This window comes from Sinocyclocheilus anshuiensis, unplaced genomic scaffold (genome assembly GCF_001515605.1).
Source record: "Sinocyclocheilus anshuiensis isolate Anshui unplaced genomic scaffold, SAMN03320099.WGS_v1.1 scaffold524, whole genome shotgun sequence".
Lineage (NCBI taxonomy): Eukaryota > Metazoa > Chordata > Actinopteri > Cypriniformes > Cyprinidae > Sinocyclocheilus > Sinocyclocheilus anshuiensis.
Window position 1 is genome coordinate 2,328,428 of NW_015555703.1, and position 13,502 is coordinate 2,341,929.

At 37.7% G+C, this 13,502-nt stretch overlaps 1 protein-coding gene across 2 annotated transcripts in view; it reads right to left on the bottom strand.

The window, feature by feature from the left end:
• LOC107671686 (desmoplakin-like) overlaps positions 1-5,576 on the bottom strand; it is a 29,429-nt gene extending 23,853 nt beyond the window's left edge. The window contains exons 1-4 of one of the 2 annotated variants that reach the window (XM_016464595.1): positions 5,156-5,576; positions 4,591-4,681; positions 4,356-4,477; positions 2,826-2,994 (exon numbers count right to left, since the gene is read on the bottom strand). In XM_016464595.1, coding sequence (XP_016320081.1) covers positions 2,826-2,994; positions 4,356-4,477; positions 4,591-4,681; positions 5,156-5,379 — 606 coding nt within the window. In that variant the 5' untranslated portion in view covers positions 5,380-5,576. The remainder of the gene's footprint in view (positions 1-2,825; positions 2,995-4,355; positions 4,478-4,590; positions 4,682-5,155) is intronic. The other variant, XM_016464596.1, reaches the window with a different exon arrangement.
• Positions 5,577-13,502: the final 7,926 nt, after the last annotated feature.

Here is a 13,502-nt window from a genome sequence, read left to right on the forward strand (position 1 = left end):
GGTGTGTGTGTGTGTGTGTGTGTGTTTGTGTGTGTGTGTGAGTGTGTGTCTGTGTGCAGTTTCCTGTGAGGGGTTGGTTTAGGGGTAGGGTTGGTGTATGGCAATAGAAAATACAGTTTGTACAGTATAAAAACCATTATGCCTATGGAGAGTCCTCATAAACCATAAAAACAAACCTGTGTGTGTGTGTGTGTGTGTGTGTGTGTCAGGTAGAGTGCTCAATATTTTTATGCAGTATACGGTTACTAAGAAATAAAAAAAAACATATAAACAAGCCAAGAGCCTGACTGGGCCTGACAACACAACACTGAGTTCATCACTGGAGTGAATTTGAGGAGGAAACTGTCTGTTTGTCCAGCCGAAGGAAGTGGTGAAGTAAAGAAACGCTGTTGCAGAAAGTATTCATTCATACTTAAATTCAGTCAATCAGTGCAATAAAGTCTTGCAGGATTGATGAAGGTATATTTAAGATTTTTTAAGACTTTTTTAAGGCTAAGTAAAGAAATTTTAAGGGAAATAAATATGTCAATATGTTTTCCTAATGTAAAAACACAATGAGTTGTATTAGCAACATTTCAAAATCTGAAAATACAACTTAACATCATCATTTTTTTATTAATTTTAGCATACATACATACATATATAAGTTGAACATCTCTGCTCCCAAACACTAGAATATGATGCTCTTCCCCGGTATTTTTGTCTTGTTTTCCAGTACAAATGTCTAAAGATATTTAAATCAAGAAGCAAAATGACATAAGATAAGTCTTGTTTTCTGAGGAATTTTAATTATGATTTAAACAAGAACAAATATCTGCCAAGTATCTGCCAATCAACTTAATTAAACAAGTTAATTAAAACAAGGTTTCATACCCCACTGACAGATATTTGCTGTTGCTTGAAGCATAACTAACTTAATTTTCTTCAGTTTTTTTAAGTTTTTATTTTACTTTTGCATCTCAAGTAAATGTATCTTGATTTAAGGATGTTTGGATTTTTGGAATTTTGAGGACAACATTCATTTTTTTGCAATGCATGCAACATATGATGCCACAACGAGTTTAAAGAGCCTACCAGTTTTAAGGTCTTAATTTGTGAAAGGATTAATTAAGACCTTTAAGGACCCGCAGAAACCCTGTCATGCAACTCATCTGCTTTAAAGGAAAAGTGCTCAAGCAGGCGGCTGAAGTGGGAGTGGCACAGAAATACCGGGTGTGTCTCCTGCTGTGGGTGTGGACGCCATACAACTCCACACTAGCACAAGTAACAACAAGTTCCTGTCTAATACAGGGAGTCTGATACACTCCTATCTTTTTTCTTTTCTTTCTGGAAATGCATCAGATCTCAGTGGGTCCGAATGTCAGATAAGCCTGAATCACTGAACCAGCCTGGACTTGAGGAGGAGGCTGAGGTGCGAGTAAATTCCAGTGAAGTGCTGTCATTATGTAAACCCTGCGCATGACTTTCAGCAGGGTGAGAAATCACAATCTTCTCAACCCCCTGCTATTTTTCCAGACAGCTCAGGAGACAAACTGGGCAACAGATTTGCTTTGTTAGTTCACCAAAAGTTAGTTCACGGTACGCTTTGAGCCAAGACTGAACACAGAAAATAATTTTGCACTTACACTGGAAGTTTATCAGGCAAATATAAAACAGATGATGTCAGTAGAGCATAACTTGTATTTACCAGGAATTTTCCTTCAGTGTAAATAAAGTCACAGTTCACCCAAATATAAAAAGTCATCATCATTTACTCACCCTCAAGTTCTTCCAAACATCCAAACATGAGTTTCTGTTCCCCACTGGGGGTCATTGGAAGTCAGTGGGGAGCAGAAACTGGTTACCCACATTCTTCAAAATATCTACTTTTGTGTTCAACAGAAGAATGCAATTCATCCAGGTTTGGAGGGTGAATAAATGATAGCTGACTGAGTTTTAATTTTTTGGGTGAACTGTGCATTTAAATCCAACAACTGATGGTAAAGTACAACAAATATACTAGTAACACAATAGTCTACAGCAGTCAAACATTGCAAAATAAACAAGCAATTTTAGTTTTTCGAAACACACAGTACTGCTGATGTCTTAAAATAGCTGAGAAAATTTCGCCATTCCAATAGGAGTTTTGCGTGAGAGCAAAAAAGTTCGCCATAAAGACTACACTCATGTTTAGGTTGGTCAAGCGAATCACTGCATCGCTAAAAAAGGTACAAAAATTCTCACTGTGATGGTAATCTTCGAAAAGGTACTTTTGTACCATTCAAAAGGTACCATTTAGATACTAATATGTGCACTTCAGGTACTAATATGTTATATTTAGTACCTTTAAGGTACTAAAATACACCCTTGAGCGGTAAATATCGTACAAAAGTGTACCTTTTGAAAGGTTACTGCCACAATGACAGCTTTTGTACCTTTTTTTCTGAGAGTGCACTGACCAACAGAAAGTTGCTCAGTTTGAAAGTGACTTCTGTGTGAGCTGTGCTTTATACATCTCTTGCAATAAAATTTGTTTCTTTGTGTCCTTTTCTGCACACAAAATTGTGCATTGTGAGAATTAGGTAGTCTTGACAACATTAGGGGTTATAGATCATTAGATGCACCTCATCTTACTGTTGTCCCTGCATAAGTGCACCATGCAATGAAACAATATGACAGCTAAATAAGTTACTTGTTAGTTAAATTGTTTTGTTTTTAGTAGGTAGATGGATTGAGAGTTTTTTCTCATAATAGTTTATTTATCCAATGAATGGCTCATACATTATAGCTTTGAACAGACAGTTGTGCAAAAGCAGGTGTGCTTAAATTGTGGCACAGAGACAGACCTTTTTCTGGTTGATCCATGCGATTGCCTCCTGATAGCTCTTGCTAGGGTCATCCCATGCGATAACCTCTGACCCAATGATCCGATTACCTCCATAAGTGGCCCTCCTGATAGTGGTGCCCGTGATGGAGTTTCGAATTTCTGAGTGAAAGGCGTGGCATTCCTCCAAACTGAAAGACAGAACGAGGATTAGATGCTTTGCTTTGAATTTATATTACTCTTTATTTGATTTTTTATCACAAATATCTGGGTGTTCAACAACTGTTCCCATTAGTTGATCTGTATTAAAACTAAGAGATTTCAACTTTTTATTATCATTGTGAATAGTTACAATAGAAATCACAGTTGCAATTTTTTAGACCAATTACATCGCTCCCTCATTTGTGATATCATTTCAAAATTGTGTGTACTTGATTATCAAAGAGACAATAATGTCGGCGAGTGACTAGCACGCTTGAAAGTAATTATGAGACATGCACTGTATTGTGTAAAAAAAAAAAAAAAAAATTTTTTTTTTCAATTGTGCACCATTTTCAATCAATTTGCAATTTTTTTTAATTTGTGCAAAAAAAACAAAAAAAGTGATAATATTAGCTATGAAATTAGCTTTCCCTTGTGGAAAAATAAGTGCACTTAATTGTACTGAATGTGGACTAGTACTTTACTTCAGAACTTAAAAACACACTTATTGCAGTTTTATTTTAATATCACGACGATACTACTATAGTTTTTATTAATATTTAGAATTTGTTTAGATTTTTATATTTTCACATTATACTGTATTTTTATTTTTTTTTTTCATTTTGATTGAAGTTACATTTTTAGTAATTTTGTTGTTTTTTACATTTTCATTAGTTTTTGTTTTAATGTTTGAATAGTTTTTATTAATTTTTATTTGTTTGGGTTATTTTACTTGATCAACTTATGCTAAATAAAAATACAAAATGTTGCCTTGATAACTAGCTGAAATTGAAATAATTTGAAAGACTTTTATATTTGATTTGATTTGATTTAAAGTTTAATGTATTTTTTTTTAGTTTAGTTTTAGTTAACTATATAACCCTGCTTTACTGTGTCTGTACCTGCAGACTTTTAAAAAGTGCTTTTTGCAATAATTTTAAAATTACATTTTACTTTAAAGTACATTTTACGTAAATCATTATGTCATTGCTGTGCTTTAAAGTACACTGACTAACATACTAAAGCACATGTAACAATTATAATTTTAACTGTAGTGTTACTTGATAAAAAATGTAAAGTTGATTTTGAATGTACTCAATTGCAGTTTTATCATTATATGTAATAAATGTGTAATTAAAAATAAAGAAGTTTATTGTCTAAAAGTCCACAATGCCAAAAGTGTCCACCCATTGCTACTGAACAAATTTCACAACATATTTCTGATTACTAATACTTCACTCATAGTGGGCTGGGCTGAGTGTGCTGAGTGGGCTGTATGCTAAAGTGTGCATTAAGTGACAGCATACTAAGCAGGTTCCATTTATTTATGTGACAACACACAATCACACACCTTCGGAGCACCATGTCATTGGGATGACCGGCATTGCGTAAGTCCACGGCATACTTATTCATCTGCTCAATCTGAGCCGCTGCCGAATTCATGTTTTTGTCCACTTCAGCTGCTGGTCCCATCTGCAGAAACATGACAGAAAAAAACATGGAAATCACATGGAAAGCAGTAAAAGATCACTGTGTGTGTGTGTCACATGCATACAACTTTGTCAAAGTGTGTGAATGACACTTACATTCTCTAGGATGTTCTGTGCTCGATTCAGACAGCCCATACAGTCGTTGTGAAGCATCTGAGCTCTTTTTTGAACAGACATGGACGACATGCTAAAAAAAAACAGACAACATCAATCAATAAAAATACAGTAAAAATGTTACATTTTGACAGATCATGTATTAGATCACTAATTATTTAAGGTATTTTAAAGCAAACAAATTGTTCATGTTTTGTTGAATTGATGTAACCATCATTCAGTTAAAAGACTGATCAGAAGATATTGTCAAACCGGAATAATAGTTCACATGTTGTGTTTAAAAACAAACAAGCCAGGTTACATTTTGAATGTCCCATAATTGTAATGCATGCATTTACATGCAAAGTTCACATGCACAACCATTTTATGAAAGCACTGTTTGATATAATACAAAATACATATAATACAAATATAATTTTTGACATACAGTAAGTATAGTTATTCAATGAACGTATATTCTATAGCTCAGATGAGATAATTTTCTGACTTTTTTAATGCAGACTTTAGTAACAATAAAACAGTTGATATTTTATTCATGGAAACCCACCTCTGTCCACCTCCTCCTCCTCCTCCTTGTGAGTTTCTGGAGAATGTTTGTGCAATGGTCTGCGTATAGCCATCATTGAACTCAGACTGGTATCCATTTCCACTCATCATGTACGGCGCAGCGTCATTCCTGGGTAAACTGTAGCCCACGGTGGTCAGATCGGGTCGGGAGTTGGATCTGCGGCCGATCTGGTGGAGTCTGGTCTGAGATCCGGACAAACTCATCTCTGTAGAAGAGTGCAGCACCAATTCAATGACCAGTCTCAACCAAAGAAAGCGCAAGGAAAGTTATAAAAGTCCTCCTGTTCTCCTCTACTCTTGTTGCGCGTCTTTGCCCGTCGGTGAGTGCGCAGAGACTGGCCACTGCGCTCTGGATAGTTCCGGTTTTGCAGTTAGACCACACCTGCACACTCTCACTGAGGCTCACTGAACTCACTGAGTCAGCCTGAGGACAGTCTTCCCACGAGGCGCGATATCAGTCATCGTCACTTTCCCACGGAATTCTTTCATACGGTCAAATTATTTTTTCCTCCTTAAAGTATTTTTTCACAACTGCTTTTGGAAACTGAACATCAGCCAACAAGCTGCACATACTTTCTATCAAAACCTTAAGGATGTCCTGTGATTTTTCCTGTTATTATTATTGTTGTTTAACTAAATTATATATTTTAAATATATATTTTTTGATTATTTGACAGTCTGTTTTAATTGATTGGCACAAAGAGAGGTAGGCTACAGTATGTCCAAGGTATCCCATATCATAACAGAATCAGTCAAATGGGAAACATCTTACATTTGTTAAAAATATAGTTGTATGAAAATGACGTCTTTAATATGGTCAAATAAGGACTTTTTCACTACTTTTTAAAATTTTGTCTCTACTTTTAAGCCAGCAAGCATTCTCTGCATTCTCTCAAAAGCATAAGATGTCCTTCATTCATCTATCTATCTATCTATCTATGTATCTTTAATTATTATTATTTTTATTGGCTTGACAAGACCGAACAGTATGTGCAAGGTATCCCATATCATAACAATCAGTGAAATGAGAAACATGTACATCTCACATCAGTTAAAAGTAAAATTGCATCAATAAATGACATGGGATTGCAGGGAATCAGAAGAAGCATAAAGCACACCCTGTCTGACTCAAATACACAGACTCAATCCGCAGAGGACTTTCCCCCGTGTGTGTGTGTGTGTGTGTGTGTTGTCCATGGGAGAGCGACACACCCACCTCACCCAGCCTCACACACCACACCCTTTACAGTACTCTGTGATTACTGGGAGGTTCTTGACAGGTTAACTTGGAAAAAAAGTGTAGTATGGTGGTAGTACAAAAAGTGTGTAATTGTCCATTAGCCTGTTTGATAAGTGAAAAGTACTACGCATAATGTAATTTTGCATTAATTTACCATTTGGTGTGGGAAAGTTAGGAACAGAGGTTAAATTTGATGAAAAAGACTCATTCAAATCTGAAAAAGACTAATTTTATTCCATATCTCAGCATTTCAAACTATAATTATTGAAACCAGAGTTCATTTCAACATAGTATGTATGCAATACTATGTGTCAACATGCACAATATGAATTTTTAGCATTCTACCCATTAAATTTTGCATCACAGCAAGGCTCCTACACAAACGTATCTAAACAAACCAGTTTAGTTTTATTTTGCAAACCTCTGGTTACATTTAAAGACCAGATGGAGATCTGAAATTAAAATCCATCTTTCAAACCCTTAACTCTCAACAAATTAAAGTTTACAGTTGAAATTTAGTTTCTATCAATCCAACCTCTCTCAAGATCTGGTCCTTATAATTGTACATATCACCTGTTAATCATTAGCAGAAAACTAAAAGCTGTCACTATTATTATTTTTTTTAACTTAGTCATCAAATATGTAAGTCTTGCTCACACCTTATAAAGAAGTAATTTTGTAATAATGCGAGTTGTTTTCTTGTGAATGTATGTCATGCTTAAATTTAATTATTTTTAACATTAATGAAATATATAAGAATGTTATCGGTGCTGTATTTCTCTGATTTAGGTCCTACTTAGTGGACAAAAACAACTATGTGGCATTGTCTACACACCTCCAGGCATCATGTGCCATGGTGGTGTCCCCCAAGACTCAATACTGGGCCCATTATTATTTAACCTATACACAGTATATGTTTCAATTAGCTTGTGCAGTTAATCAACATAACATCTCTTTTCAATTCGGTTGTATGGGGTCCAAATGCTCTGTCAAATCCCAAAAGCACTAGATGCTATCAATTAACAACATGTTGGTGTGCAAAGAGAGCATGAATGTGTGTATGTCAGTGAACTTTCTGCAACCAAATAAAGATAAGATAGAGACCACAGTGAGATAAGATTTAGCTCTATTTTATTTTTTTCGTATTTTTACTGCTTATATTATTATAGGGAACTGAGATGTTTTCTGTAAACCACTTTGAAAAAGTGCTATAAAAATGCTCATCTTTCAAATTAGTTATGTGGATAATTGTTTTAAATTTTCAGATTGCATTTAAATTTTAAATCCAAAAAAAGCTAGATCTTTTTTTTTTTCTCACAGAGAATGCCATGGTGTGCATACTTATATGTTACTGATTGCTGTCTCTGACTGGGAACACAGTGCTTAATCTTGTTTAACAAGAGTGGCGCACACACCTACAGACACACCAGTCAAGCCCTTAATAATTTTCTGAATTCATTTCTTTCAGTACAGTTAATTGTTGCACTTCTGGAAAGAGCCTACGCATGAACGAACTTGTCCATGTTATAAATGTAACGACTGAAAGACTGCCACAGTTCACATACAGTACATACTTGAAAAGCATGGCAAAACAAGAAAAGAACATCGCCCAAGCCTCACATACCACACTTTACCTGATCAGCATATCTCAACCTGGCTATACAGTCAAATACTAGAACTAAACAAAACACTAAAAAAAACTCTCTCCACATATTTAGTAAAAAATCATAAATAAATGTAGGCCTATTGTTATCTCAGAGGTTGTATTGTTGTGACTCTTTTGTTTATCTCTCTCTCTCTCAGGTCCTGCCCTAATTAAACATGTCAGTAACTTGGTTGGCGATGGTTGGCCATAAAGAAACTTGTTAAATATGTTGTGGAGTTGAGGAAAGTGGTTGTTGTTAAGAGTTTTGGTGATAATGGTGAAACAGTAAAATTCATCTAGTGCATTAAACAGTTTTGAGTGTTTACCCATTATTATAAATACTTAGGAACAAACATCAGGCCTGCCGGACATCCCTCAGGTGCCTCAGTCAAGGTTTGTCAGATGCAACCCTAAATGCCCCAGGCGATGACCCTCACCATGCAGGCCGAACTGCTGTGACCTTACCATTACTGGAGCTAGCTAGAAAGACAGTGTGGTGCACAGTGATGTAATTTATTATCTGAAGGGGATCTTTGGGAAAGAACTACCCAAATCCTGCCTCTGAGACAAACTGAAAGACATAGTTGGAGGTAACCGGGATGGGGTCAGTGGGACTTGAGTTTCCACCTCCAGTAGAAGGTCAACGCCATCAGAGATATGCCACCCAATGTGCTGAATGTGTACCTGGAGGGAATGAGAGAAAATCTAAATGTTATGTAAGTACACAAAGGCAAACTTGTTGATAATGTCTCTCAGCACTTCATAAACGAGTACCTGAAAAAAACATGCAGGAAAGCTCCCTTTGTTAGTGCACAGCCGGCAGAAATCCTTTTTTCAAACAATGCTATGGAAACATTTCACTTCAGAAAGTTTCTGAACAATATGACTTTTGCCTTCAGATAAAACAACATTGTGCACTGATTTCAGAACCTTCACTTGCAAAGGTTTCTCCGTCTACATGTTCTAGTTTGCCTACAAATTAGGCAAATTAGTCAAACCTAGGCATTGGATAAGTATTGAACTTTTGACAATGTGTTCACCTTGTGGTAGACTACAAGGACATTCTTGGTTCCAGGAGTTCTAAATTCCCTTGCACTTCATGTTCAAGGCTGTTGAAACAGAATGCAACTCCTTCCACTCACTACAAAATGGCCCAGCACAACCAGTGGAAGTGCACCGCCACTGGACTCATCACTTGACCATGCTCAATGTAATTATCACTTAACCAAATCGTAACATGATCAAAGTTGTGGGAAAAAGCAAGCAGGGGCTGAGTTTAAGTCTCCTGACTCCTGATCACACCACACCACACCACCCCTACCACATACCCCCACCCCCGACTCCACCAATCGGTAACCACCATCTACACTCCCAGCCTTTGGACAACTGTAAAGTTCACATAAAGTTAACGCCAAAGAGCTAGCGATGAGGAAAACTGACTGTGGCGTCTCCTCGCGTTGCCCTCGCATCGCCTGCGTCGGGGCAACAAAAGTTGTACCAAAAAACACCGGACAGACTACAGCCGACGGCCAACTAGCATGTATGCTCTGCGCTTGCATGAGAGAACATAACTCTCCCATACCAGCAGGTGGCAGTAGTCTGTATTCGGCATTCAAAAAGGAAAACTGGAAGAGCTAGAACTGTGGAAATGCAACTTTTACCATTGTTTACACCAGCCGCACTCATTACTGACAGATTCATGTAGTTTTTTTTCAATCATGTCTGCTAAGTTGCAAACGGCACTGGCATTGTCAGCCATTGGTCTTCTTCTTGTGGATATTGAAAAAAAGAAACACGAGTGACAAGAATGACAACAAGTGTCTGTGCGTTCCCTATTTACTCCGTCGTTGGTTTGCTTTTGTCAGTTCCTTATTTGTCTTGTGTGCTCATTCGCCAAGCTGAATAACCAATCTGAGTTTTCTTTCTCGCCGACAAGCTCCGCCGCTGATTCGACATGTAGAATCAGCCGGAAAACTGCTGGCGGCATCCAACTAGAGCCAACGGAGTGGAACACACTGGAAAAAGTAAAGCCAAAAGACACTCAAAAACCACCCGACAGTGCCTGACGGCTGACCACTGGTTTGGTGTGTCTCAGGCTTTAAAGGGCTGTAAACCCAGATACCAATGGGTGATCTGCACGCTGGCATCCTTTATGCAGTGGAGCCATTGGAGTGGGGCATGGTTCAAATAAAGTGTGATGTATTGCCCGAGAAGTAGTGGTGGGTCACATACCTATGACCCAAGTGGAAGCCCAGAGAATGTACCTCAACCACCTGTCCAACTGCACACTTTTTAGGGTCTGCCGAGAGTCCTGTTCAATGTTGCAACCTCAGGTGCTGCATGTGCCTCTTCCAATCATTACTGAAAATAATGAAGGCAGCGGTTACGGCAGGGTTGGAGGACTAACATGAGGCGCTGAAACATACTGTAGCTGGGGCCTCAAACAACCTGAAAGGAAGAGTCACAAATTGGTGTAAGCCAGTGGTACTTAATCCTGGTCCTCTGAACACCCCGCTCTGCACATTTTGTCTCCCTTATCTGTCTCCTTTATTTGACATTCAGTTTAGTTCATGGATCTCCAGCCTAATGAGCTGATGGTCTGAATCAGGTGGGTTAAACAAGGGAGACATGCAAAATGTGCAGAGTGGGGGGTCCCCAAAACCAGGATTAATGCTGTGTTCCATTTTTACTCGGAAGTTGGAAATTTCGAGTTCCCAGTAGGAACTTTTAACTGGAACGCCCTCCCAAGTCAGAGTCCCGACTTGGAATTTTGGTGGAATCGCAATAATTCCAACTTCGGAATCCAATATGGCTGCTCAGTGCATCAACAGAAGAGAAACAGTAGTAATATATTTATTAGCACTTCTGTTTGTCTGTGTCTCAATAAACTCAGTGGTGCATACAGTACTATCCAACCTCTATTTGTGGACATTATAATATGGCGCTAACTGTGCAAAATACTATTTTTTAATCAAGTGGTATTGCTAATAATGGATGCGTCCATCTTCGTTTTCTGACTTCTCTACTGGAACACGGTCCACTTGGGTGTGACGTCGTTCCCAGCTCCGACATCCGAGGTACTGTAAATGGAATGCAGTATAAGAATCACTGGTGGAAACTGTAAGGATAAAAGAAACTCAGATACTTTGATCTCCTGAGAAACAAACAATACAAACTTACAAAGGCATCTTCGAGACACCCCACAGAGTGGTGGTGCAGGAAACGCCTCTCTCACATATGCATCAGTTCCTTTTCATCTCCTTCCTTCCCCTTACCCATCCTCCCTCCACTTGATTCACTCAGAATGGTCAATAGTATAATGTTCTATATGAATGCAAATAAGATTTACAGTCATGTTTGGTATCATTTGAATAGTCTCAGGGCGAGTGGTACAATGGTCTTAATCTTACAAAAGTAGACTAAAAGATAATACAGATCCTAAGAGTTAAGAGATACTTTGATTACTGTAGAGGGTCATTCCATGCAAATTACCTTCTGTTCCCATTGAGGTGTAAACCACCCAGGTCTGGGACCTGGGTTAATGCAAATTCCAATTGTTTGTACATGCCTCCATTTGGGGGATGTTTTATCTTGGTTGTGTATTTAAAGGATTGCAGCAAAAGGGTCGGGGCGATTCTGTAGCCAGAAAGCCCGTAGTATGAAGTCTGTCCACACACTTCATACTATGTATTTTTCTAAAAGTTAGGTATGCATCTTACTCTTAGATTCGTCTATGAGAATTTGATGTCTTGTATTGATTTGATATCTTTGAATTGGCTATGTAATTGGCAGGAATAATACACATTTACCTGACTGTTAATAAATTGTTACATTTGATCTATTCTGACTTATTGGTAGAAACAAAACCACTATTGTCAGGCTGGCCTGATTTTCTGACAAAACTAGACTCTCTGTCTTATCAGGAACTTTCACTCTGGAACTTTCACAGAAACAAAACAATAAATCTACAAACCTAGCAAAGAGATCACCAAGCAAAGGCACACAAAGCCATTTGCCCAATATTCTCTGCTCACCCATACTGATCAATCCTCTCATGGTCTCAGGTAAGAATAATTCCTGCCTAAAAAAAAAAAAAAAAGATGTGACGCTTGGGGCTTAAAGTTTGCATTCTTTTAATTTAGCTAAGAGGTCATGAAGTGACATATTGATCTTCTATTGGTCATATGTCTTCACATGATACAAATTCACAAGTCAGAGCCCAACAAACTTAAACCAAACTGTAATGCAGCAATTTTTGCATGAGCTTGCGTTTTCTGTCTCCTGCATTCATGTGCATATGAATGGCAGTCAGTAAGCTTGTTTGGGATGAGCAAAATCAGCACTAAACCAATCACCGGTGAACACGAGATGCATGACAGTTAGAAATGTGTCAGGGTGTGGTCCATCGTGCTCTGATGTCATGCTGACGTATTGCAAAAAAAAAAGATTGCACAATTGCTCTCCCCAAAATGCACTGACTAAAGGTATGATAGAAAACGACTTGTTGACGACACCGCTTAATGCTCATTGGTTTAAACAATTGTGATGTTTTGTTCAATTCCAAAACTATGATATGTTTTACATTTATAAATATTCCTAAATATACACAGTGCGACCTCCATATGAAATAGGTAATTGTTTATATATATATATATATATTTCACACTCATGTGCTTTGTAAGAACGGTTCACCTTGACTGCACTTATTTCACTCCTCCCTGACTGTAGTCTGTAGCTGCCCACTCCTGTCCGCTGTCAAGATGAGGCATTTGACATATCAGATGAGCCTAAGGGAACAAGTGTAGTATAACCGCCCCTTAAAGGGATAGGTCACCTAAAAATGAACATTCTGTCATCATTTACTCACCCTGTACTTGTTCCAAACCTGTACGAGTTTCTTTCTTCTTCTGCTAAGCACAAAATAAGATATTTTATCAATTTGGTAACCAACAGTTGATGGTAGCCATTGACTTCCATTGCACTTTTTTTCTATACTGTGGAAGTCAATGGCTACCATCAACTGTTTGGTTACCAAATTGTTAAAATATCTTATTTTGTGCTCAGCAGAAGAAGAAAGAAACTCGTACAGGGTTGGAACAAGTACAGGGTGAGTAAATGATGACAGAATGTTCATTTTTGAGTGAACTATCCCTTTAAGCCACCAACGACCGGCAAGAGTTAACATGATTTCGGTCATTTTACTAACTTTAACCACACACTCTATATTCATCTTACACATATATTTCAATAATATTTCTCAAGTAATAAGGACATTTTATAGATGGCATGCCTAAGAATGTTGCTTAGACCACCTTTAATTTTGAAAGTTTATTACAATTTTGGACCTGAATCAACCTTTCGTGCATGGATAGTTCTGCGTAGTCCAGATGTTTATACAGTAACTGTTTTACAGAACATAACTTTCAGGTATTAGTAGGGATG